This window comes from Podarcis liolepis (genome assembly GCF_965112155.1).
Source record: "Podarcis liolepis genome assembly, chromosome: 4".
Taxonomy (NCBI): Eukaryota; Metazoa; Chordata; class Lepidosauria; order Squamata; family Lacertidae; genus Podarcis; species Podarcis liolepis.
In genome coordinates, this window is record NC_139558.1 from 97,368,732 (window position 1) to 97,396,182 (window position 27,451).

Consider the following 27,451-nt stretch of genomic DNA (forward strand, 5'->3'; position numbering starts at 1 on the left):
AGCCCGTTTGTTACACAAAACCTCCAACTCCGATCTCATCTTGCAATCTGAATCTGATGGTTTCGTGTTCGAATCCCTCATGAAAACAGTTTGGAACTGCCTTTTTTGTTTTGCTACTACAGACTAAACTGTTACGATTGTGGAGCTAGTTTTGAATAACACACACACCAAAAAAACCCAAACACAACTGTTTCAGTGTTAGATTCCCTTTCTTTCCATGCTGTGTGGGCGAAGGCACGAATTATCTCCAATTCACATCCCCCTTTGGACCATATGCTATGGGTCTATTGCACGGCAGGGCTGCTGTTCCTTCTCCCCGACCCCCTGACCCCCCTCACCACGCTTTAAGATGAACACAACTTGACCCAGACACCCACAGCCGCGCACATCTGTATCTCAGGCGAGCGATCTTTGCGACCTCCAAGCGGCGACGTTTTGCTCGAGACGCACATCTGCAAAGAGGGAATTTCAGCTGGCATTCTTAGGATTGCTTGCATGTGTCAATGTGAGAGGAGAAGTCCTCACCCACGCGAGACGCTCCAGGAAACTGGCCGCTGTAAAAATGTGAGCGTTCGGAACATAAAGAGCACTGGAGGAGCGCACAGAGAGAGAGAGAGAGAGACATGCTTTGAAATCATTACAGCGAAGCTCACATGCTTTGGAGGAGCTTCACAAGATGAGTGCAAAGGAATCCAATCTATTGCAGGCTGATCTGCGAGGAGTTTCTTCATTCGTGAACTCTCTCTCTCCCTTCTCCCACCCCTCCTCCAGTGACTTAACTTTCCTCTTGGCTTTCCGAGAGCCTCAGTCCGCTTGAATGCCGCAAGACGGCAAGACCCCCCTGTCAGGAGCGCCAGCGGTTCACTGGCTGAGCACCTCTGGCGAAGAACAGAGAGGGAGGACTTGACAGCGGCCACTTTTGCCACAGCGCTAGGTGAGTATGGGAGAGGATTTCTCTGAATAGGATCAAAGGGGAAGGGGAATCGGCGCAGGCATCTCTCCGATGGAAGGAACTCCTGGGAATTTTCCGACTTGTTTTGGATACTCTTACAGCACGGCGTAAGAGAAACATCTGTTGCTCCCTTTCTGTTTTTCGTTCAACAGCAGGAAAAATAAAATAAAACTCTGGGGCACCGTCTAAGCAACATAGCTGTCAACTTTCCCCCTTTTTAAAGGGAAATTCCCTTATTCCAAATAGGATTCCTCGCAAGAAAAGGGAAACGTTGACAGCTATGCTAAGCAAAGGGCAGCAGTTTGCCAGCTGATTAATTTCCCACTGTGAGGCAGCTGAACATTGGCTTAAAGCTGCGCTCTCATGCACAGTTCCTAGAAAGAAAGTCCAATTTCGCTCAGAGGAACTGACTTTGGAGTAAACACACTGAGGGCTGTATTGGGTGTCTCGCCCGCTGAAATCAGGTCAGGGCTGCGATCCTATGCATGCGTTTACCTGGGAGTAAGCTCCACTGAAAGCACGGAAACTTGCTTTTGAGGAAGGAGGGGCAAATCTGTCAAATGTCCGTCCTTCCACATTTCTACATCAGTTTGCGAACGAAACATTTTTAAAACTCACAAAAATTCTCAGGCGAATTTAACGTACATCTCTCCTGATATAAAACAACATAAGATTTCTGCTTCCCCCTGGAATGACATTTTTGTATGTTACTTTCACCAATACATTCATTTTCATGGACTCTTTCCCCTAACACACACTTTTTGGGGGACACAGTTTTGGGGGGTTGGAGAACCATGCTGAAAAATTCAGAGAAGTGCAAATTTTGAAGGATATTTGTGTGGTGCTTCCTTTGGGAAGTACAAATTAGGTAGGCTAAAAGGTGAACCGAACTGAATTTCTTCCCCATCCCTACTTCTGAGTAAACATGCAGGAGATTGCACTATCAGGGTTGTTCAACTCAGCCAGGTCTCATCCTGTGCTTTTAACAAATGTGATGGAGGATGGACTAAACAAGGGTGATGTCATGGTTAGGACGACTCAGCTCGGCTCTTAGGGAAGGGTAGGGTTTTTCATGCTGATGGCTGTTTTACACCGTGATTCATCCAGCCTCGTGATTAGACTGCTGTAAAGTGCTCTGTGTGGGGCTTCCCCTGGGGTTGGTCCGGATGCTGCAGCCAAGTTGCTGAATGGAGAACTTTGATGGGCAAAGATCTGTCTGTGCTGGAGGAACATCACTAGCTGCCAGATAGCTACTGGGATATGCTAGGGTTGCCATATTTCAAGAAGTGAAAACCCGGACACAAATGTGAATATTCTATCCATTTTTCAAGGATGAATCCTGGCTATTTCCAGAAAATTCTGGACTTATGGCATCCCTAGATATGCTCAAGGTCTTGCGATTAACGACTCAGGACCAGGTTACCTGAAAGATTCCCCTGCCATCGTATAGCGCTGCAAGATCACGTCGATCACCTGGGCAAATCTTTCTTCTTTCCATCTCTGGGCTAGTAGCATCTGTGCGGCTGTTGTTGCATACATAACAAGTCTTTTCTGCTCCTTTGGAATGTCGGTACCTATAATTCCTAATAGAAAAGCTTCTGGATTTTTAACAAAAGTTATTTAAAACATTTTTTCCCACTTAATTACAGTCGTACCTTGGTCCTCAAATGCCTTGGTACTCAAACAACTTGGAACCCAAACACTGAAAACCCGGAAGTAAGTGTTCCGGTTTGCGAACGTTTTTCAGAAGCCAAACTTGCTCCGTTTTGAGTGTTACGTTTCCGTTTAGAGTGCCACACTTCCAATTTGAGTGCTACACTGAGGTCTGTCTGTTTTTGCTATTTCTTTGGGGTTTTTGTTTTTGTGGCTCTTTTTGTTTTGTTTTTGTGGCTATGTGGAACCCAGTTCAGCTACTGATTGATTGATTGATTGTGTGACTGCAGTACATTGTTTATTGCTTTCATTTTATGGATCGATGGTCTTGTTAGATAGTAAATTCCATGTCAAATTGCTGTTTTCGGGGTTGTTTTTAAAAGTCTGGAACGGATCAATCCATTTTGCATTACTTTCTATGGGAAAGCGCGGCTTGGTTTTGGAACGCTTTGGTTTTGGAATGGACCTCCGGATCGGATTAAGTCTGAGAACCAAGGTACCACTGTATATGTCATCTCCCAGAAAGCTTTTATCACCTTACATGACCACACTCTGGTTTCTCTTCACATCGTATAAAACTTTCGCCTTTTACTTCTTATGTTCTTATGAACCAATGCAATGTGTGTGTGTTTGCAAAGAAGTGTTTGCCATTCCAACTCTGCAATTTCTATGATTCTATGTTCCAAACATCTCATGGACTTCAGGTGTGCTCCTGAAACATCTCACATGAGAAGAAGACGTGAGCTTTCAGATGCTGACTTGGCTTTCATCGTTCACAATATACGTAACCACAGGCGGATATTTCGTGAAGGCTGAAATCCTATACAGATTGACATGAAATCAATCCCATTCAAGTCTATGGTTATTTTGTGTGTTTTTTTACCCCTGAGTAGACAAGTATGGATGGGATGCCGGTGGCGCTGTGGTCTAAACCACAGAGCCTAGGACTTGCCGATCAGAAGGTCGGTGGTTTGAATCCCCGAGATGGGGTGAGCTCCCGTTGCTCGGTCCCTGCTCCTGCCAACCTAGCAGTTCGAAAGCACGTCAAAGTCCAAGTAGATAAATAGGTACCGCTCTGGCGAGAAGGTAAACGCCGTTTCCGTGCGCTGCTCTGGTTCGCCAGAAGCGGTTTAGTCATGCTGGCCAGATGACCCGGAAGCTGTACGCCGGCTCCCTCGGCCAATAAAGCACGATGAGCGCCGCAACCCCAGAGTCGGCCACGACTGGACCTAATGGTCAGGGGTCCCTTTACCTGACAAGTATGGAGTTGCATTGTAAACAAGGCATTTGATGAAGCCCTCAAGGAACGGATGCTTTAGCTGAGATTCCTGCAACGCAGAGAGTTGGAGTTGAGGAACCCTGATTCTATGAATGGCTCTGGGAAGATGGGCAGAAGGGTCAATGGGAGGAACCATTCCTCATAGGAAGATGGGGGTCACCCCATGAAATAGTGGATTGTTGCATCACTTGGTTTCTTCATGTCACCCCTAGGTGGCCTCACTCTTGGGCTGATTCTTGACCGAAGTGTCCCATTTGCTGTTGTTCTGTGGGCTACCACAGCTATTTCCTGTTTGGAGTATGGCTGGTAAATGTGGTCTTTGCTGTCCTCCAGGCAACAGCCGTTGCAACGCGACTGTTTGACACATTTACGACCTCAAACTGGCGCATGGCTTATTTTATTTATTGCAGAGGAACATAGGAAGAAGCTGTCTTCTACTGAGTCTGGCAGTTGGCCAATCCAGCTCAGTGTTTTTATCTGTCACAGAATGGTTGCGACTTTCCGGGGGTTTAGGCAAAGGTCTCTCCTAGACCTACCTGAAGATACCAGAAATTGGACCTGGGACCACTCAAGGCAGTAGATGAAGGCTACTTAGGCCTCCCATCCAGGAACTGGCTACAACCAGGCCAGCACAGAATCATAAAATTATAGAGTTGGAAACGTCATCAAGCCTAATAATAATAATAATAATAATCTATTATTTATACCCTGCCCATCTGGCTGGGTTCCCCCAATCACTCTGGACAGCTTCCAACAAAACACTAAAATACAATAACCTATTAAACATTAAAAGCTTCCCTAAACAGGGCTGCCTTCAGATGTCTTCTAAAAATTTGGTATTTTTCTCTTTGACATCCGGTGGGAGGGTGTTCCACAAGGTGGGTGCCACTGCCGAGAAGGCCCTCTGCCTGGTTCCCTGTAACTTGGCTTCTCGCAGCGAGGGAACCGCCAGAAGGCCCTCGGCGCTGGACCTCAGTGTCCGGGCAGAACGATGGAGGTGCAGACGCTCCTTCAGGTCTACTGGACTAAGGCTGTTTAGGGCTTTAAAGGTGAGCACCAACACTTTGAATTCTGCTCAGAAACGTACTGGAAGCCAATGCAGATCTCTCAGAACCAGTGTTATGTGGTCTTGGAGACCGCTCCCAGTCACTAGTCTAGCTGCCACATTCTGGATTAGTGGTAGATCCTAGGTCACCTTCAAAGGTAGCCCCGCGTAGAGCGCATGGCAGTAGTCCAAGCGGGAGATTACCAGAGCATGTACCACTGTGGCAAGACAGTCCGCGGGCAGGTAGGGTCTTAGCCTGCGTACCAGATGGAGCTGGTAGACAGCTGCCCTGGACACAGAATTAACCTGTGCCTCCATGGACAGCTGTGAGTCCAGACTGACTCCCAGGCTGAGCACCTGGTCCTTCAGGTGCACAGTTACCCCATTCAGGACTAGGGAGTCCCCCACACCCGCTCGCCTCCTGTCCCCCAAAACAGTACTTCTGTCTTATCAGGATTCAACCTTGATCTGTTAGCCACCATCCATCCTCCAACCTCCTTCCCTGTAATGCAGAAATCTCAGCAAAAGCATCCATGACAGATGGCTATCCAACCTCTGCTTAGAAATCTCCAAGGAAAGAAAGCCCATCACCTTCTGAGGGAATCTGTTCCCCTGTCAAACAGTTCATACATTAGGAAAGTTCATCCTCTCGTTCAGAACCTGCCCTCCAGAGCAGGAGAAAACAAGTTTGCTCCATCTCCCATTTGACGGCCCTTGAGACATTTGAAGACGGCTATCAAATCTCTTCTCAGCCTCTTCTTTTCCAGGCTAAACACGTCCAACTCCCTCAACTGATCCGCATAAGGCTTTCTTATTGTTATTTTTAATTAAAAGTCACCACTAGGGATTGGGGGGGTGGGAATTCAGTTCAGTTCACATTTAAAGGCAAACTTACCTCGTATTCACTTCCTGAAACAGTCCGAGAACAAAAGCTATCCTTTGAAATTTGCACTTCTCCAAATTTTGCAATGCAGTGCTCCAGCCAAGTCATGCGTACCAAAATGCATTTGCTAGGGTAAAATGCACATTCAGGTGCATATGTTGGCGGAAGCAGCGTACAAAAACGCAATGGGTTCAGGAAGGTTGCTTTGCAAATATAGGGATCCAAGGCAGAATTGCATAGTCACTCTATGTGGGGCTGCCCTTGAGACTGACCCAGAAACTCCAGTGGGTGCAGAATGCCGCGGCGAAGCTCCTTAGGGGTTCCTTGCCGTGGGATCACATTCACCCTGTCCTATACCAGCTGCACTGGCTCCCGGTGGAGTACAGGATCAGGTTTAAGGTGCTGGTTTTAACCTTTAAAGCCCTATATGGCTTAGGACCCTCGTACCTACGGGACCGCCTCTCCTGGTATGTCCCACGGAGGACCTTACAGTCTTGAAATAAAAACACCTTGGAGGTCCCGGGCCACAGGGAGGTTAGGCTGGCCTCAACCAGAGCCAGGGCTTTTTCGGCAGTGGCCCCGATCTGGTGGAACGCTCTGTCACAAGAGACTAGGGCCCTGCGGGACTTGACATCTTTCTGCAGGGCCTCCAAGACAGAGCTGTTCCACCAGGCCTTTGGCCAGGGCACAGCCTGACCCCCTCTCTCCTTCTATAATCTTCACAAAACTCTAACCCAATGGCTGCCATTAATTTGATTTTGAATTGATTTTTAAATGAATTGATTTTAGAATGCTGTGCTACTTTTATTGTTGTTAGCCACTCCGAGGCCAGCTTCGGCTGGGGAGGGTGGGATATAAATAAAAAATTATCATTATTATTATTATTATTGAAACATATGTACTCTATGTTAGGTCCTTCTAAAATTTTGATGAATATTCTTGAGCCGTTAAGACAGTGTGGTCTAGTGGTTAGAGTATGAGACTATGACCCAGAAAGTACAGGGTTCAAATCCCCTCTCAGCTATGATGTTCGCTGGGTGACCTTGGGCCAGTCACTGCCTCTCCTCGCGACCTACCTCACAGAGTTGTTGCAGGAATTAAATCAGTAGGAGGGAAACCATGTTTGCCACTTTGAGCTCCATGGAGACAAAGGTGGGATACAAAATGCAATAAGAATAATAAAAAAGAAGACAGAAAATTATTTGCAAACTGATATGAAAATGTAGAGTACTGAAAAAATAAGAAAACGAGAGAAATTGAAACTGACAATCACCATTGCACATCATGGACACATTGAGTTATTTTAACACACAGTTTTGAAGGATCTTGAAGGGGGGGACCTACAAAGCCTGTTTTACTGGATACAACAGTGAGACAGGAAAAAATAATGAGTGTATAAGGACTTTGAGCAACAAGGGCTCTGTCATATCACAACTTCCCGTAAAAGTCTATCTCCAATCTTTATGCTGAGTGATTTTACAGCAACCTCCACCCCCCAATCCTTTGAGGTTTATACCATTCACTCTTCGGGGTTTTTTGAAAAGATATTTGGGGATTTTCAAGCAGACGCAGAAAAACCTAAAGTAAATACCCATGCTGACAGATACCTTCTGATAAAACCTATGACTGATAAGTCAGCCGTTCCCCAAGAGCAAAGTCAGCTGACCAGGAAAAGAGTATTTCTTTTTTTTAAGCCAGACCACTTGCCCCAAACTTACCCTAAATAGCCAGACTCCACCATTGCTGCCACCCCTTGTCCAGCACTGGGGACCCCATTGCTAGGTCTAGAGTGGTGGTTCTCAAACTTTTTTCTCTGGGGCACACTTATTATTGAGGGGAAGTGCGTGGAACAGGTCTCGGTGTTTCGATATCTGGGAATGGAGTTGAGGGACGACCTAACCTGGGGAGAAAACAGCAAAGACCTGATGAAGAGAGCACAGCTGAGGTTACGGTATATTTTCTGAGAATCCTCCAGAAAAACAATCTCTCAAAGGACCTGTTGATGGCATTTTACCATTGTACTGTGGAGAGCGTATTAACTTATGGTCTGTGTGTGTGGTTTGGGAGCTGCACGGTCAGGGAAAAAACAATGCTGTCCAGGGTTGTAAAGACTGCGGAGAGAATAATTGGGTGCACTCTTCCCACCTTGGATCAAATCTATGCTTCCAGGTGCCACAAGAAAGCTGCAGAGAGAGCGCAGGATAGTGCGCACCCTGGAAATGATCTCTTTCAGCTTCTGCCTTCTGGAAAAGGTCCAGGGTTATAAAGACCAGGACTAGCCGCCTGAGAAACAGTTTCTATGCAAATGCAATTCTGGTTCTAAACGCAGCATAAGGGGTCTCTGTAGTATAGTGTATTTTAAAATGGGGTTTCACAGTTTTTAGGGGTTTTTGAATGTTTTATGTAGTTTTTGAATTTCATTTTTCTGCATGGAACAATGACAATAAAGATATTGTATATCGTATATCAGAATAAAAAAATTGTTCACGCTACACCTAATTTTTGATTGATAAGAAATACATTTGAAAACAAACAAACAGAGAAGCATAGGGTCCAAAGTAGGCATTAATTTGGCATCCTAGACAATTCTCTGCCACAAGAAGGAATGGAAGAGACACTCAAAGTAACACAAATTTAAAAGCAAAGCTACCTAGCTTGCACTTTCAGAAACAATATGCGAACCGAAACATGGCAAGGCTTCGAAATTCAAAATTCTCTGAATTTCGCAGTACAGTTCTCCAGACGAGTGGCGTGTGCTAAAAGGCATAAAAGCGTACCTTAAGAATGCATATAGTGGCTGAAATAGCATAGAAAAATTGCATTATTTGGGAGGAAGTTTCTTTGCAAAGATGCTCATAATAGACAAAGTGGCATAGAAATGTGTGCATTCAGTTCTCACTAAAATCCGGATGAATTTTCATGAGGAATATTCAAAAACAATTTTGCAAATTGATATGAAAGGGTGGAGAACTGAATTTAAGATTGGAGAAGTGAGAAACTGAAACTGACCGATTCCCCCATCCATACCCACTATTTGTTCTTCATGATGCCTATCACAGCTTTCAAAAACCCGTTTCTTCCAACCCCTACCTTAAACCAGTGTTTCCCAACCACTGTTCCGTGGCACACTAGTGTGCCGCGAGATGTTGCCTGGTGTGCCGCGGGAAAAATTAAAAAATGTGAAAGATTTTTTTTTAAGTCAAATTTTCGATTGGGGCGCCGTCACTAGATGACCCCTGGGGTTCCCTCCCTCCCTCCCGCTCTGCGCCTCCCTCCTCCTCCTCCTCCTCCTCCAGGGAGGCCCTTCCTGGCTCTCGGCCAAGGCTTGGCAGCTGCCACTCACTCACTCGCTCGCCCACCCGTCCCTCCATCCCTGCACCCGGCCTCTCCCCCTCCGTCCCCGGCGCGGGGGCTGCTGGGATCCGTAGTCCCCTCGCCCTTGGGCTCCGCGCCCGCGCGGGGTGCGCGAACTACGTTTCCCAGCGTGGCCTGGCGGGCCGGGCGTTTTGTTTGAAGTGCTCTTCTCCCGGCCATGGAATGAGCGCGGCGGCGGCGGCCGGGTGGGCAGGGGCTCTTCCGCGCAGACCCCGCGCAGCCTGCCTGCGCCCCCGCGGAGATCGGGCGGCAGGATGGAGCCCGGGGATCCCCGCGGAGGCGGAGCGGCGGAGGCGGAGGCTGCCCCCCAGGTAGGGCTGTGTCGGGGTTTTTTTTATTTTTGCAATGCTGCATCCGCGCCGGAGGGGACGCATCGGACCGCGGGGAGACCCCTTGGTGGGCGTGCAAGGCAATGCATGCGTGCAGGCGTTGCATGGAGTGCAGTGCAATGCAATGGCAACGCGGCGCCCTGCATGCATGCATGCAACTTCCACCAGCGCTCCGGACTTGGCAGGTGAGGGGGGTCCCCAGTGGGCGGCAGAGAGAGCCGGGAGGGCGAAGGGGAGCCGGGGGGGAGCAGCGCTGCTCCCCGAGCCGAGCCCGGGTGGAAACTTCGGCGTCGGTGCGCCGGGTGTTGGAAGCGGAGGCTGGCGGGGGCCCCTCACCTGCAAAACCTGGTCGCCTCTCATATATTTCGTGCATTGCATTCATCGCCCGCTTTCTCCTCCAAGGAGCTCCCGGGGGCGCGCGTGGTTCTCCCCGTGTTATCCTCGCAACAACAGCCCTGCGAGGTGGGTCAGGCGAGTGGCCCAAGGGAGCACCCAGGGATTGTCCTGGCCAGGTGGGGTGATTTGAACCCTGCTCTCTGCCCGGTCTTCGTCCTCATTTAGCCCCCACATGTGCATGACTGTGCATGACTGAGGTTTTCCCCCCTCGTCTTGGCTATGGTGTGAGTCTGTGCTGTTAATTAACGGGGTTCTGCCTCGGAGAAGATGAGCCAGCCCTCAAGGAGGTGATTATGTAATTTGCTAGCAATTCATGTCCCTCCCGGGGTGACGCTGCGCGCTGACGTCACGGGGCTGTAATGGTGGTGTGCCTCGAGATTTTTTTCATGAAACAAGTGTGCCTTTGCCCAAAAAAGGTTGGGAAACACTGCCTTAAACAACTGGTTTGGTCTCTAACTTGGACTCCCTTTTTCTCCCACTCTACAGAGCCATGAAATTCTACCTCTTTCTCTTCCTCGCAGCGCTGAATGGAGACGCCTCAACCTTCTCAATGATGGAACGGTCGCCCTGTGAAATTGTAAGAACTTTGGCAAAGGGTTCGAACCCAAGCAGGGCAAATCCAGCAAGAACCTGGCGTAATGTCTTGGTTTCAGTAAGGCTTTTGACAAAACCCACCATGATATTCTCTAGAGGAAGCTGGCAAAATGGGGGTCAAACGAGGTCATTGTCAGGTGGATTTGTAGCTGGTTGACTGACCGAACCCCAAGAGTACTCACGAATGGTTCCTCATCATCCTGTTCTTCATAAACAACTTGGATGAAGGAACTGAGGGGATGCTCATTCAATTTGCAGATGGCGGCGAATTGGGAGGGCTGTTGCTAAGCCTGGCAGAGGAAAAACACACCTTTAAAGTAGTGTTTGAGTCGCATGGTATTATAAACAAAAATTGCCCTTTTCCCTTATGGGGTATCCAAGAGCCCATATAGAGTCCTTACATAGGTTCCCTATTGGTAGGAGAAAATAACAGAGGCCAACCAGAGAATATTGAGAAGCAAAGCAGCTAGTATTCTTGATCTTTATTGATCTGTTGCAACAGGGTGCTCCCCTCACCCGCAGGAGAGAGGAGGGACCCAGAAAAATGGCATGCAAGGCCTTATAAAGACTTTTGAAATTGCCACCCTGTAGATCAAGACCACCCCCAGAAACATCATACATACATCACAGAAGGGGTGTAACCTGAGGCCACCCCTCAGATACATCATACCTACATGTAATGGGTATGAGTAGTAGATAGGTAGCCGTGTTGGTCTGCCATAGTCAAAATAAAAAAATTTTCGTCCAGTAGCACCTTAAAGACCAACTAAGTTAGTTCTTGGTATGAGCTTTCGTGTGCATGCACACTTCTTCAGATACCTGGTATCTGAAGAAGTGTGCATGCACACGAAAGCTCATACCAAGAACTAACTTAGTTGGTCTTTAAGGTGCTACTGGAAGAAAATTTTTTTATTTTGGTAATGGGTATGAGTTACTCATGCGTAAACTGGTGCCTTTCTCGGCTAATTTGCCTTGTTAAACCTTCTGACTGCACAGCCCTTTCTCATCGTGGCTGCCTCAGTCGCTGGCAGAATCCGTCAGTGGGCGTTTCTTGAACCTCTTCCAACATAAAAGTTGTTTGACACCAGTCTCCTCCTCCTCTCACTGCGCGGGAGTCTTCTGCGCAGGGAAGGTGTGGGTAGCGGAGGACCTGGGCTCTCCTCACTGATGTCCAGTGAAGAGTCCTGGAGCCCTCTCTCCACTTCCCCCGTCTGCCCCCCTTTATCCCTGGTGTTGCGCTGATTTGCTTCCCCCTCTACTGAGCTGTTTCTCCCCCTGCTGCTGGGTCCTTAGCCAGCATCATCTGGGAGCCTCCCCTTCGCCTCTCGCTCCGATGTCAGTTCCCTGACACTACATCACAAAAAAGGCGGTCTAAAACAGAAATTTTGAATGTTGTTTATCTCCTGTCCTTGTTTATCTCCTGTCTGGCAGTTACTTGATTGGATTGCCTGGGTAGCCTGGCCAGTCTTTTGTAATGATAAATACTTAGTTCCTGGGGCAGGTCACAGGCAAAATCACCAGTTTCATAAAGTGACAGGCTACTTTTCTTTTCTTTTTTTCCACAATAATATTTATTATTTTCATACAAAAACATAACAAAAGAGAGAATAAACAATAATAAAAGGGAAAAAATGAAAAGAAAAAAAGGAAGAAAGAATATAAAACATAAAATACATCCAACCACCACGTAATTAAGACTTAATTAATTAATTAAAATCCATCTTCATCAACATATTACTTGACTTCTTCTAATCTCTTCCATCTGAATTTCTTAGTAATTATATATAGCAGTTTCCAATATCATTATTTCATAAAACCATATCATAGTCATAATCATATTTTCTAACTTTTCTTATTATACTTTTTCTTATTTAAATACTTAATCCTAATTTAGTCCTAGGCCTAATTAATTCTTTCAAGTGGTTACATATCTTTAATATTACAATATTTATTCAAATAGTCTTTGAATTTATTCCAGTCTTCTTGGTGTTCCTCTTCCTTCTGGTTGAGGATTCTCCCGGTGAGATCAGCCAGCTCCATAAACTCCATAAACTCATCTGCCTCGTGAAAGGCTACTTTTCTATTAGAAGCACACTCAAGGATTTACAGGGGTACACATTGTCACATTTATTGTAGCCCTTTGGGCCACTGCCACAATGTCACCAGGTCAAGGGTTGCTAGGACCTGGTCTAAGTCCTCCCTCTCTAGTCATTTCATACCCCCCCCAAGAACTCCCCCTTTCCAGGACTTATACTGGCATAAGATCTGCTGGAGGTATCTCCGCTTGAACCATGAAGGATGGAGAGTTACACCACCGTAGCCTGAACGCACCAAGATCCTCCCAGCTCAGCTGGCTCCTAGCCGCACACATCCTTGCTGTAGGGTTGCTCTCATAAGCTAGGAACTGTGCCCGCTTCACATTTCTGCAACAGTGCTAAGCGAAGAGAGCTCAGATTGGTGCAGCGTCCGAACGATGCCAGCTTTCACCTTGGTTTCGTTCTTACCCGTCCGAGTACAGATTGGCACTTCTTCTGTCAGGCATTGCAAATTCAATTAAAATAAAGTGCCCAAGCATAATGTAGGAACACAGAAAGCTGTCTTTTATACCCACTGACTGAAAGTGGCTGTTCAAGGTTTCGGGCAAGGTGACTTTCCGCAGCCCTTCTTGGAGATGCCAAAAGTTGAACTCTGGACCTTCTGCATGTCAAGCAAGGGCTCTGCTACTGAGCCACAGCCTTCCCCCATGGCATTTCTGCAATTATCGTTAGATATCCATTCACCCGGACGCGGGTGGCGCTGTGGATTAAACCACAGACCCTAGAATTTGCCGATGAGAAGGTTGGCGGTTCGAATCCCCGCGACGGGGTGAGCTCCCGTTGCTCGGTCCCTGCTCCTGCCAACCTAGCAGTTCGAAAGCATGCCAGTGCAAGTAGATAAATAGGTACTGCTCCAGCAGAAAGGTGAGCGGCGTTTCCGTGCGCTGCTCTGGTTCGCCAGAAGCCGCTTAGTCATGCTGGCCACATGACCCGGAAGCTGTACACCGACTCCCTCAGCCACTAAAGCAAGATGAGCGCCGCAACCCCAGAGTCGGTCACGACTGGACCTAATGGTTAGGGGTCCCTTTACCTTTACTATCCATTCACCCATGTATATCACACACACATGCACAAAAACCAAATTGTATGTTACAGTGGTACCTCTGGTTACAGTGGCTTCAGGTTGCAGACACTTCAGGTTACAGACTCCGCTAACCCATAAATAGTACCTCAGGTTAAGAACTTTGCTTCAGGATGAGAACAGAAATTGTGCGGCAGCAGCGGGAGGCCCCACTAGCTAAAGTGGTACCTCAGGTTAAGAACAGTTTCAGGTTAAGAACGGACCTCCGGAACGAATTAAGTTCTTAACCAGAGGTACCACTGTATTTTGCAATCACATACAGCGGTGCCTTGGTTGTCAAATGCTTCAGAAGCCGAACGTTTTGGTTTTTCGAGCACTGAAAAACCAAAAGTGAATGCTTCCATTTTCAAACGTGCCTCAGGAGTCGAACAGCTTCTGAGGCACGTTTCTCCATTTTCTCAATGACATTTGCCAACCACCCGTTGAGCCTCGGTTGTTAACTGTTTTGGAAGTCGAACGGTATTCCGGAATGGATTACGTTTGACACCTGAGATGATGATGATGATGATGATGATGATGATAATAATAATAATAATAATAATAATAATAATAATAATAATAATAATTTTTTTGTTTATACCCCGTCCATCTGGCTTTCAAGGTCTGCACCAACACTTTGAATTGTTCTCGGAAACGTACTGGGAGCCAATGTAGGTCTTCCAAGGTGTTATATGGTCTCGGCGGCCGCTCCCAGTCACCAGTCTGGCTGCCGCATTCTGGATTAGTTGTAGTTTCCGGGTCACCTTCCAAGGTAGCCCCACGTAGAGCGCATTGCAGTAGTCCAAGCGGAAGATAACCAGAGCTTGCACCACTCTGGCGAGACAGTCCGCAACTGAGGTACCACTATATAAGGAAACCACAATGGATCACTTCAGTTGTGCTTTTCTGCAGAGAAATAGCTGAGGGTAAGAGAGAGTTCCATAGTCTGATCTGGCCTGCAGCAAATGCACACCCAGTGATAATCTGTTCTACAAATCCTGTCCATACTCACCTGAGTTTGCTGCCTTCTTCCTGTATGTCGCTGTCTCCCAGACTGAACTAAAGGCACCCAGTCTCAAGAAGCTGTCTTTGAAGGACTCAGACCATGGATTCATCGAGGTTCCTATAGGCTACACTGGCTGGCAGCTGCTCTCCAGGGTTTAGGGCAGCTATGCCCTGTTAATGCTTCGTTCTTGGCCAAGCGATTCTAGTGTCTCTTTGCTGGAACGAATCAAAGACCGAGCAAAGCTCTCGTTCTCCCGCCGTTGTTGACTGGGATGCTCTGTGAGGACGTGGGGAGGTCAGGAGATTCAAATTTCGTTAAGCCGTCTTGTCTTCAAGCCAGAGAACCAGCTGTAACATAAAGCAAGGAGAGGCAGCCCTCTCGGTTGGCAGATCTTGAAATCATTCTCATGCTCTCCTGTGCCTTTCCACAAAGCTTCTTCGGAAGAGTTTCCTGTTAAATTTATGCCCCAAGTTGATCAGGGAATTTAGAGGTGCACGGAGTCGTCTTCAACCAGCCCTGTTTGAAGAGTTAGTTGTACACAAACTCTGGAAATCCCATCTTTTGCTTGTTCTTGTTGGAAAGGGAATCCATGCGGCATTGCTGCCAAATGGTTGCGTTCCAGTGCTTGCTGGGTTGTCTTCCCTTGTTTTTTGCAGACCTGATTTGGCCAGAGGAGAGCTTGAAAATGCATTTCTGGCGTGCGCAAGGTTTGAGCTGTCTGGGCTTTTAAAGAGCAACTGTACCTTTAATCAAAAGCTTCCTGTTTTCAGATTTGTTCAATTGCTTTCTATTACACTATAACAAGAATGGCTGGAGGCTAGTAATAATTAACACAGATATACACCAGGGTGGAAGAGGACTAATTCAGGGGCAACCTGCCAACAGGAAACTTTTAATTAACATTGCTGGAAACCTTAGCTGAATAGAATGTATGTTACAACAGGATTTGGGCCAAGGAGAAGGGCACTGCTGGTCCCTATCATACTATATTAAGTGTGGAACCACCCTTTTAACCCCTGTTAATTGTGGAAGATAGGGACGCGGGTGGCGCTGTGGGTTAAACCACAGAGCCTAGGACTTGCTGATCAGAAGGTCACCGGTTCGAATCCCCACGACGAGGTAAGCTCCCGTTGCTTGGTCCCTGCTCCTGCCAACCTAGCAGTTCGAAAGCACATCAAAGTGCAAGTAGATAAATAGGTACCGCTCCGGCGGGAAGGTAAACGGCGTTTTCGTGTGCTGCACTGGTTCGCCAGAAGTGGCTTAGTCATGCTGGCCACATGACCCGGAAGCTGTACTCCAGCTCCCTTGGCCAATAAAGCGAGATGAGCGCCGCAACCCCAGAGTCGGCCACGACTGGACCTAATGGTCAGGGGTCCCTTTACCTTTACCTTTAATTGTGGAAGAGTAATCCCTCCACAGTGCCAATGGGCTCTAGCATGGAAACAACTGTGAGCTGTCGCCCGAGTCAGTGAGCCAAGCCTCTGGGGGAATGTGCCATTTGGGTGTAGCCCGCGCTTCGTCCGGCCTGTTCATCTGCAGTTGTACACATCTTGCATTACTCACAGGCACGAGTGAGCTGGACATTGCTCAGCTCCTTCAAAACTGTTCTGCCTGTCTGATTTTGTCCACGCTGAAGCACCAGCAGATGTTTTGGGGAGGGTTATCACAGAGAACAGTCATTCTGAAGAACTCTCGCTCAGTTCTCCTCGGGAATTATAGGATTCCTGAATATTTGAGGGATCTGGGCTTTGCCCAAGATGTGTGGAAACAGCCCCGGATCGTCCTGGATGAAGACACCTAGAGCAGCCATGTCCAACAGGTAGATTGTGATCTACCGGTAGATCACTGGACGTCTGCGGTAGATCATCGGTAGATCATTGGCTCCCCTAAAGAAGCTGAACAACTGTGGCTCTCCTAAAAAAAAAGCTCAACATTTTACCTCCTCCCTGAAAAAACTCAACAACTTTGACCTGAACCCCCCAAAAGGGGGTAGATCACTGCCAGTTTTGAGTAGATCACAGTCTCTTGGGAGTTGGTCATCCCTCACCTAGAGCAATCTGGGGCCACCAGCAGGTGGACTGAAAGAAGGATTTACCAGCTCCATCTGGTACGCAGGCTGAGACCCTATCTGCCTGCGGACTGCCTCTCCAGAGTGGTGCATGCTCTGGTTATCTCCCGCTTAGACTACTGCAATGCGCTCTACGTGGGGCTACCTTTGAAGGTGACCCGGAAACTACAACTAATCCAGAACGCGGCAGCCAGACTGGTGACTGGGAGCGGCCGCCGAGACCGTATAACACCGGTCTTGAAAGACCTACATTGGCTCCTAGTACATTTCCGAGCACAATTCAAAGTGTTGGTGCAGACCTTGAAAGCCCTAAATGGTCTCGGTCCAGTATATCTGAAGGAGCGCCTCCACCCCCATCCTTCTGCCCGGACACTGAGGTCCAGCTCCGAGGGCCTTCTGGCGGTTCCCTCCCTGCGAGAAGCAAAGCAACAGGGAACCAGGCAGAGGGCCTTCTCGGTAGTGGCACCCGCCCTGTTGAACACCCTCCCACCAGATGTCAAAGAGAAAAATAACTACCAAACTTTTAGAAGACGTCTGAAGGCAGCCCTGTTTAGGGAAGCTTTTAATGTTTGATGTATTATAGTATTTTATTATTTTTTGGAAGCCGCCCAGAGTGGCTGGGGAAGCCCAGCCAGATGGGCAGGGTATAAATAATAAATTATTATTATTATTATTATTATTATTATTATTATTATTATTATGGATTCAACTATCTGCTCAGCAACAAAGCTGCATTATACTGAGTCAGGCCATCGGTACATCTGGCCTGCTATTGCTTAACCTAAGTAGCAGCTACCTGCTTCCATAGCCTAGTGGGTAGAACATCTGCTTTGCATGCAGAAAACCCAGGTTGGTTCCCTTCAGCTAGTGCTGGGAGAGATTCAGTGCTGTGAACCCTGGAGAGGTGCTGTCAGTCAGTGCAGGCAATACTGAGTTTCGTTTGGTGGATGGTCTGTGGCGCTGTGAGTTAAACCACAGAGCCTAGGGCTTGCCAATCAGAAGGTCGGCGGTTTGAATCCCCATGATGGGTGAGCCCATTGCTTGGTCCCTGCTCCTGCCCACCTAGCAGTTCGAAAGCATGTCAAAGTGCAAATAGATAAATAGGTACCACTCTGGCGGGAAGGTAAACGGCGTTTCCGTGCGCTGCTCTGGTTCGCCAGAAGCGGCTTTTTCATGCTGGCCACAGGACCCGGAAGCTGTACGCCGGCTCCCTCAGCCAGTAAAGCGAGATGAGTGCCGCAACCCCAGAGTCGGCCACGACTGGACCTAATGGTCAGGGGTCCCTTTACCTTTTTACTTGTCTTAGCATGAAGGATGCTTCTCAAGTTCGGAAGAACCTTCCCCTTGGGAAGTGTTAGAACAAAGCTGCTGATCAAAGGAACATGAGTAAGTTGAGAAAACGATGGGTCTCTCTGAGAGGTCCGAAGCATTGCCTAGCCTCCAAGTAGTTCCCTCGGCTGTTCCTGCGAGGGCTGGAGCCCATGCGAACGACACGCATCCTGTTTTCCTTCGGCATTCTTTCCTATTCCATATGGAATACCCCCGAATAGACTGCGGTTGCGGAGCCAAGAAAGAAAGGAGATTATATTTGCAAAGCAGAAGAGAGATCTGGAGGAACTTGGACGGGGTTCAAAAGTAATGTCTGGGCAGGAAAGGAGAGGGTGGTGAAAGGGGGGAGCCCCCCCCCAAGTGGAAAGAGATATACAGGCTTTGTTTGGGAATACCTTTAGCTTCCCTGTATGCAGGATTGGGTATGTGTCAAAACAAGCCTACTTTACCAATACAGTGGTACCTTGGTTCTCAGACTTAATCCATTCCAGAAGTCCGTTCCAAAACCAAAGCATTCCAAAACCAAGGCACTCTTTCCCATAGAAAACAATGCAGAACGGATTAATCTGTTCCAGACTTTTAAAAACAACCCCTGAAACAGCAATTTAACATGGATTTTACTATCTAACGAGACCATAAATCCATAAAATGAAAGCAATAGCCAATGTACTGTACTATAAAATAAATAAGACATTATTGTAGATGATAAAAATTAAAATTAATTCCCCCCCCCTTACCTGCACTGATGATAGTCATTGTTTGGATGGGGGGCTTTTAACTATTTCCACAGTCACACAATCTATCAATCAGTAGCTGAACTGGGTTCCACACAGTCACAAAAACAAATGAACCAAAAAAGCCTCAAAAATAAAAACGCAAAATAAATAGCAAAAACTAAAGTGCCAAACCTAATCTGTTCTGGAAGTCCGTTTGACTTCCGAAATGTTCGAAAACCAAGGCACAGCTTCTGATTGGTGCAGGCGCCCCAGAAACAATAGCTGACAGCGGCAGTGGATGTTCAGCTTCCAAAAAACATTCAGAAACCGGAACACTCACTTCCGGGTTTTCGGCGTTTGAGAACCAAGGCATTTGAGAACCAAGGCATTTGAGAACCAAGGTACCACCATGTCCATGAATTTGTCTGATCCTCTTTTAAAGCCATCTAAGTTTGCGGTCATCACAACTTCTCCTGCAAGGACATTACTGCATGCACGCTATGGAGGGATAGCTCTGTTGGTAGAGCGTGAGACTCCCAGGGTTGTGGCTTTGAGCCACACAATGGGCAAAACATCCCTGCATTGAGGGGGTTGGACTAGATGACCCTCAGAGGTCCCTTCCAACTCTACAAGTCTATGATCCACATAATAATTTTTATTTGGTTTTACAGATATAGTATCATAACAGTACAATACAAAAATACATACCCTTATTTAGAGATTTCTCCTGATCTCTCGACTTTCCATCTTCTCCTCCACCAGTCCTATTGTCATCCTTTTCAACTGCATGTTATTTCATAATCCATATTTTATGTCTCTCCATTTTATCGATAGCATTTGCTACATTACAAGTGTTATCCAAGATAAATTACAAATTTCCCCCTTTCTTTATTGAAGTTTTGGTTTTCTTGGTTTCCTGAGCTTTCCAGTCAGTCTCGCCATTTCGGCGTAGTCCAACAGCTTAATTTGCCATTTCTCTCTGGTAGGGACTTTATCTTCTTTCCATTTTGGGGCTAGTATGTTGTCGCATACATAAAAAGTCTTTTCTGCTCTTTTGGAATATCAGTACCTACAATTCCTAATTTAAAAAATGGAATTTATTTATTATGGTCCCCATAATTTAATTCTGTGCACTGCATCGAGGTTCCTTCTTTTATATGCCCCTAATCTTCCAACATTTATTTCCTTGGATGGCTTTGAGCTGTAGGCAATGTGAATGTTATCCTAGCTCATTTGTCTCTCTCTCTTTCTCTCTCTTTCTCCTTTTCTGTAGAGAAGTATGGAGGCATTTTGTCACGGCAAAGATCTTCACCAGATACCTCCGGAGCTTCACCCAAATTTACGTAAAATCAACCTCTCCAAAAACAAGCTCCTGAACATCACAGAAAGTCCCCTGGCTTTTTACACCTCCCTCCGCCATCTAGACTTAAGTTCCAATTCTATTGGTTTCATCGAGTCTGAAATCTTCAGAGATATGAGGAATTTGGAGGAGATCAACTTGGCCGACAACCAGCTCTACCAGGTGGCTCAGCACGACCTGTGGCTTGGCTCGCTCCCCCAAGTCAGAACACTAGACCTGTCCCGCAACAGACTCTACACTGGGATGGCTGAACATTTCATCCACAAAGCTCCTTCACTTCGGCATCTTTCCTTGGCGGAGAACAGCATTATAGAAATTTCACAAAGGACGTTCCAGGGGTCTCCAGGTCTGGTTGAAGTGAACCTTCACAGCAATATGATCATGGAGATAGAAGAAGGAGCCTTTGAGATCCTGTCACAACTCTCCAAGCTCAACCTCTCTATGAACTCCCTCACCTGTATTGCTGGCTTCAACCTGAAACAGCTGAGAGTTCTCGATCTCAGCCGGAACAGCATCGAGACCTTCCATTCCACCAAATCCGAGGAGGAGTTCAACTTGGTTTGGCTGGACTTGAGCGAGAATAAGCTCCTCCGCTTCCCATTTCTCACGCAGGCAAGCAAACTGGCCTACCTGAATTTATCCAAGAACATAATGCAGTTTGTTATGGTGGAATCTCCACGTGATGACGATGATGGCGACTATGGCTGGATGGACACAACTCTTGGTCTTCAGAACCAGGCTCAGAAGAACAACACCATCTCTCCACATCTGCCTGGACTGTTATATTTGGACCTGAGCTACAATGAGATCCAAACCATCCCAAGCGAATTCTTTAATTCCATGTCTGCCCTTCAGGTTCTCAACCTCAGCAAAAACTGCCTCCAGACTTTCATGGCAAGTGCCGAGCTGGTCTCACTGACCATCCTCGACCTCAGTTCTAACTCTTTGCAGCATCTGGAATGGGGTTCCGGCACCCTGGTCAACTTGCAGAAGCTCTTCCTCCAAGGCAACCGTCTCCAAGCACTGCCACCAGACATCTTTGCCAACCTCCCTCGCCTCTCACTTCTGAACCTCCGAAGCAACAACCTCTGTCTTTGTGGCTTCTATTCAGGGTTAGCCAGGAAAAGGCTCGCTGGGGAGGACCGCGGCTGCGTCTCGTTCGTCGACCTTCCTGAACTTCAGCACTTGTACCTTTCCGACAACAAGCTGAAGAGAATTCCCATGCATGCTTTCTACAGGACTCAACTCGTAGCCTTGGACCTCTCTCTGAACTGGGGACTCCACATAGAGCCCAAATCTTTCTCGGGCTTGGAGATGTCTCTAAAATATATGGATTTGCACGGGAACGGCATGACATCTCTGAGCACCGATTTCCCACTTTTCCCGCACCTCGTATATCTCAACTTGTCAGACAACCGATTGAGCTGGTTGCCTGCTTGGTCCGAGAACTGCTGTGCCCTGGAAGTCCTGGATCTGCAGAACAACAGCTTCAGCGACCTCAAAGGTAGCAAGATCCCAACTTTGGAGAAGAACCTACGGAACTTGTACCTGGCGGGCAACCCGCTCAGTTGCTGCGGGAACATTTGGCTCTCCCAAATGATCCACAGGGCCACTGTGGAGATCCCCAACTTGGACCTCACCAAATGTCAGTACGCCAAGAGCTTTGGCTACGAAGAAGAAATGGCGGTCAGGGACATCAGGCCAGAAGATTGCGAGAAGGAGGACCTCAAGAAGATGAGTGTCTTGATCTTGGTGGCAGCCGTCCTGGCTCTGTCCCTGGTCATCGTTGGGGTGGGTGTGTTTTGCTGCTATCGCAGGCACATGTTTGGCCGACACTTTAAGGCATAGGTCTTACATCTGAGGTAGGCTTCCATCCCTACATCCCTCACCACTGGACGACTCACATCCATAGGTGTGAACGGACCCCACTGAAGAACGTGGGAGGTGAGAAGATGAAAGTTTGGTCTGTGGGATTACTCTGTGATGACTCATTCACACATGCAGAACAAATCTACTTTATTTTTCAATTAAAATTGTACATTCATCTTTTGAGCTGCTGAGCAATGGTGCACAGAGCACATGATCTCCTTAAATAATTTGAGCATAAGACATATGTTTACAGAACAGTTTGCAAAGGAATCATGTCAACCCTCTGGAACAGTCAAGTCCAGCCAGCCAGACAGTGCTATTGTCTTTCTTGGGGGCAGAGAGATGGAGGCTGGCTGGGACCAAAAACGGACTCCAGGTCAGATGTGTGGCTTGGAAAGTGCAAAGCTACAAACGGGTCTTTGGACAGAGCCCCTGTCCTTGCCCACGAGCACCAAGACCTTCAAGTTCTCCTGCAGTTCTGGTTTAAAATGTGCTCAAAATAGATGCCCCCTCAGCTAACAGAGGAGCCGCATACATGCAAGTCCTCACTTGGTGACCAGGTTACTGAGAAACAGTCCCCCCAAAAAACACCTCATTTGGGGATCCTCCAGCTGTGAAGAGCAACCCACCCACATTTCTCAAACTGTGGACACCTGGGACCCCATTTTTTTCTGGATTAGAATGGGAGGTTCATCAATCATTCTTATAATTAAGAAACCACCCGTATTTCCTCTCCCATCTATCACAGGGGTGGGAAATCTCAGGCTAAGGGGCCAAAGGTCCATCTACCTGGTCTTCAGAACTGTCTCCAGGCCACACGCCCTTCTGAGACACAAGTCCTCTGCCCCAGCACACATCTCCCACCCGCCCTGCTTCCCACCATCGTCTAATATTTTTGCCTCGCTGGAATGTGTCCTCGGACTCTGGCGATGCTTCTCGCTTGTCTGGATGAAGACTGGGGGGGGGGGGTGAGCACATGGAGTGTAGCATTCCCAAAGCAAGGAAGGATTGGACTCTGATTAATAAAATACACACGAGGCTTGACCAGCAAGACTCTGAGAGGAGGTGCCAATAATAATCCTCTCCACCCCTCAGCCCAGGTCGTTTTATTCACAAAAGAACTTTTTACACAGTGCTCGTAAGAACCAATGAGATTTCCTCTGAGCATTTTAAAAAAACCCCACGTGGGGACAAAGTTAAAGTTAAAACTACAGAGAGCTAATTTCCTGCTTGAGCATGTATAGTTCAGAGTATATAAAATAGGAAAGAAGGAGGAATGCTTTTAGGAAACCCTGGAGGTCATAAACAGGAGTAAACGGGAGAGGAAGGATGGGTAGTATTTACCATCTCTTTGTGAACTCTCTTCCTGGCCCTTAAGATCTATCTAAAGATTAACAAACTACATTAACGTAACCTATTAACTTTATGTACTGAGGATGCCTGGTGAAGCAACTGGCCTGTGTTTCAGAATGCTTATACGTGCCTGTCAGGTGTAGAGAAATAGGACAGAGATGCAGAAGCGTGGATTGATCAGAAACTATTGTCAATGAATCAAACCCAGTCAACACAATGCTTTCGTTGCTGACACAATGGCTTGCTTCATATTTCATAATTCCTCATAGCAATCCCACCTGACCCCCACTCTCTGGATATTTGCATCCCCACTGTGGAGCATGTGTAGAATCTAGACTACTGTATAATGTTAATTGCTCCACCCATTCTGGCCCCTGGCCTTTGCCCACCTCTGGAATGTGGCCCCCATAAGGTCGCTCAGAAGGGAAGGCAGCCCGCAGACAGAAATACATTCTCCACACCTCTGCACTGTCAGACCCTGGAAGTACAGGCAGGCACCCTCCTCGCAAAGGATGGGATACTCTGGTTAATCCTTCCGTCCTTCCTCTGCCCAGGTCAGGTTGGGCTGGGATGCTGCCTGCTGAGCAGCCATAATGCTTCCAGAGGTTGTGGGCTTCCTTTCCTGGGAGGCCTTAAAGCAGAGGTTGGAGGGCCACCTGTCGTGGTTGCTTTAGTTGAGATTCCTGCATTTCAGGGGGTTGGACGAGATGAGAGCCGTCTTCAAATATCTCAAGGGCTTTCACATGGAAGATGGAGGAAGCTTGTTTTCTCCTGCTCCAGAGAGTAGGACTCGAACCAGTGGCTTCAAGTTACAAGAAAGGAGATTCCAGCTGTTTGACGGTGGAATGGTCTCCTTCGGGAGATGGTGGGCTCTCCTTCCTTGGAGGTTTTTCAAGCAGAGATTGGGTGGCCATCAGTCATGGATGCTTTAGCTGGGATTCCGGCATTGCAGAGGGTTGGACTAGAGAACCCTTGGAGATCCTTCCAACTCTATGATTCCTAGACTTGCCAGCTATCAGGTAGCCCCTGCAAGGAATCCCTGTTACTGTTCCTCCCTTCCTTGAGAGATGATGTCACTGCCCATATATGGACAGTGAGGAGGGAACAAGGCTGGGTGGGGCAGTTTCCTAAGGCAGGGGTGTGGAACCTCAGGCCCAGGGTCCAAAATCTGGGTCCAGTTATCTAGGACACACCTTCCTCACACACCCACACCCCAAGCTATGCCCTTTATCAGCCCTGCTCCACTCCCTCCTGGGTTGTTTTTGCCAGGCTGGAATTTGTCCTTGAACTTGGAGAACGATCCTTGATCATCTGGATGGAGAAGAAGAAGAAGAGTTTGGATTTGATATCCCGCCTTTCACTCCCTTTAAGAAATCTCAAAGCGGCTAACATTCTCCTTTCCCTTCCTCCCCCACAACAAACACTCTGTGAGGTGAGTGGGGCTGAGAGACTTCAGAGAAGTGTGACTGGCCCAAAGTCACCCAGCAGCTGCATGTGGAGAAGCGGAGACGCGAACCCGGTTCCCCAGATTACGTGACTACCGCTCTTAACCACTACACCACACTGGCTCAGAAGAGGCCACATTCTCTTCTGGGCAACCATCTGGGGGCCACATGCCAGTGTTGGGCATTAGGGGGCTCAGAGGCAAAAGGGGACAGAGCAACAAATGCAAATGTCTGCCTTTGAAGAATAGGCTGCTTCCTAGACACACAAACCGCTCCCAGGCAAAGAAGAAGCATTTATCCAAGCTGATAATGGACACATTTGAGGCCAGCAAAAACACACCAGGCTGGTCCAAAGCATGGCCAGTGACGACTGTGGCTGAGAGGGTCTCAAGGGCCATAGAGAGAGCTTTGAGGGGCCACAGGCTGGGGGTCCCCCTGGTTTATCAAGAGCCTTGCTGGGTGGGTTGACCAGCATGTTTCATCAGAGATTTTGCACGTTAATGATCCTGCAAAATCGAGAGCCGGAGTTGTTAAAAATAAAAACGAGAAATGTTTGTTGACGCTTCGAAGCAATAAACCACAATGGACTTTTTACCTTTCGTTGGCCAATGCTGATCTAGTGTTTAGGAACGTAAGAGCAGGCTGGTGGATGAGGCCCATCTAAGTCCAGTATCCTGTTCTCAAAGGAGCCAACCAGACACCCATGCTGGGAAAACCACAAGCAACGATTCCAGCTGGACTTAGGTTTGATGAGGCCCTAAGCTCCTGAAGGTAATGGGGCCCTTTATATGTCCAGCTGCCCTTTGTCAACAACAAATGGTCACTGTTTTTTGTGTTGAATATATGCCAAATGGCAGTTTAGAGACCTAACAGGTATTTAAAGTCATTTGCACATAACAAATAGGAGCCTACACAACACAAAACACTGCTGCTGTATGTAGCTTTTATTTTATTTTATTTTATTTTTTATCTTATATTTTGGAAATGGACATCCCAGCCTCAGCCCCCATCTCAAAGGATTTCAGGAAGCAAGGATGGGAAAGAGCTCTTTCTGTCTGTCTGAAACCAGAGTGGCCGCGGACTGCTGCCAGCTAGCCATAAACCCAAGTTGCCGGCACGGCCTGGGCCAGAAATAGGTCAAGGCTGGGCTACCTGAACTGTTTCTGTCCCAGCTGGTCTGTATAGGAACTGTGACTTTAAGGCACTTGCTGTTTTCTTTCACCTCCCCACCCTTCTTTCCTCGTGTGCAGCGTCTTTTTAAGTTTAAGGGCAGCTTACCTTGCTATATATACGATATCTTTATTGTCATTGTCCCATGCAGAACAATGAAATTGAAAAACTACATAAAACATTCAAAACCCCCTAAAAACTCTGAAACCCCACTTTAAAATACACTAGACTACAGAGACCCCTTATGCTGCGTTTAGAATCAGAATTGCATTTGCGTAGAAACTGTTTCTCAGGCGGCTAGCCCTAGTCTTTATAACCCTATACCTTATTCCAGAAGGCAGAAGCTGAAAGAGATCATTTCCGGGGTGCGCACTATCCTGCGCTATCTCTGCCGCTTTCTTATGGCACCTGGAAGCATAGATTTGATCCAAGGTGGGAAGAGTGCACCCAATTATTCTCTTCGCAGTATTTACAACCCTGGACAGCGTTGTTTTTTCCCTGGCCGTGCAGCTCCCAAACCACACACAGAGACCATAGGTTAGTACGCTCTGCACAGTGCAATGGTAAAATGCCATCAACAGGTCCTTTGAGAGATTGTTTTTCCGGAGGATTCTCAGAAAATATAACCTCTGCTGTGTTCTCTTCATCAGGTCTTTGCTGTTTTCTCCCCAGGTTAGGTCATCTCTCAGCTCCATTCCCAGAAATCGAAACACTGAGACCTGTTCCACGCACTTCCCCTCAATAATAAGTGGCTGAATATTCAATTTACATTTCCTAAAGTCCACAGTGATCTCTTTTGTTTTCTTTAAGTTAAGGAGTAAGTTGTTTTTCCTACATTGTGACATAAAGGTTAGAGTGTTGGACGAAGACTTTGAGAACCAGGGTTCGAATCTCCTCTCAACCATGAAGCTTGTGGGCCAGCCAACATCCCTGGGGCCAACCTACCTCATGGAGTTGTTGTGAAGATGGGGTGGGGTGGGGGGCAGGAGGAACTGCCTTGAGCCCCTTGGAGGAAAAGACCACAGCGCCACCCGCACCCCCCCTGCTGCCAACTGGAATAATGGAGCAGCTGGGGAAATCCCTATCTTTTCCCCACTGCCAAGCATCCCACGGCCTCTGAGCATGCGCAGCCCTCATTGAACGGTTGCTGAGTCCTCCCACCCACACGGCACATGGGCTTACGGAGGGAATGGGTTTTTTTTAGAGCAGCCAATCCCAAAGGGATTGTGCAGAACAGATTGTGCAATGTAACTCATAAATCCTCAGAGCGTCTCTGTGAGGGAAGCCAGGCTGAAAGAGAGAGTGACTCAATACCATCCTATGGGCTCCAGTATTTGGGGGGGGGGGGAAACATTTCTGAAACTGGATCTCGTGTGTTCAGATTCATAGCTGGAAAGTCACAAGAAAGAAAATGAAACCGTGCATCTATCTCTCTCTCTCTCTTAAGGCCCTTTCTCTCCTTTCATTTAAGCA

General features: G+C 47.5%; 1 protein-coding gene and 1 long non-coding RNA gene across 2 annotated transcripts; one reads left to right on the forward strand and one right to left on the reverse strand.

Moving 5' to 3' along the window:
- Positions 1-577: 577 nt before the first annotated feature.
- LRRC32 (leucine rich repeat containing 32) lies at positions 578-25,407 on the forward strand. Its single transcript, XM_083499628.1, has 3 exons — positions 578-934; positions 10,399-10,489; positions 20,055-25,407. Exons 2-3 carry the CDS (start codon positions 10,403-10,405, stop codon positions 21,987-21,989), a joined length of 2,022 nt encoding a protein of 673 aa, XP_083355754.1. The 5' UTR covers positions 578-934; positions 10,399-10,402; the 3' UTR covers positions 21,990-25,407.
- Positions 22,342-27,100, reverse strand: LOC310705441. Its single transcript, XR_014525285.1, has 2 exons — positions 23,885-27,100; positions 22,342-22,954 (listed from the first exon to the last, which is right to left on the reverse strand). It is a non-coding gene; the product is annotated as an uncharacterized lncRNA (long non-coding RNA).
- Positions 27,101-27,451: the final 351 nt, after the last annotated feature.

What these genes read in the sequence shown, in the direction of transcription:
- LRRC32 (XM_083499628.1), top strand. Translation starts at nt 10,403, where the DNA reads ATGAAATTCTACCTCTTTCTCTTCCTCGCAGCGCTGAATGGAGACGCC. An exon ending in AACGGTCGCCCTGTGAAATT is followed by an intron (nt 10,490 to 20,054) that starts GTAAGAACTTTG and finishes CCTTTTCTGTAG; the next exon opens with AGAAGTATGGAGGCATTTTG.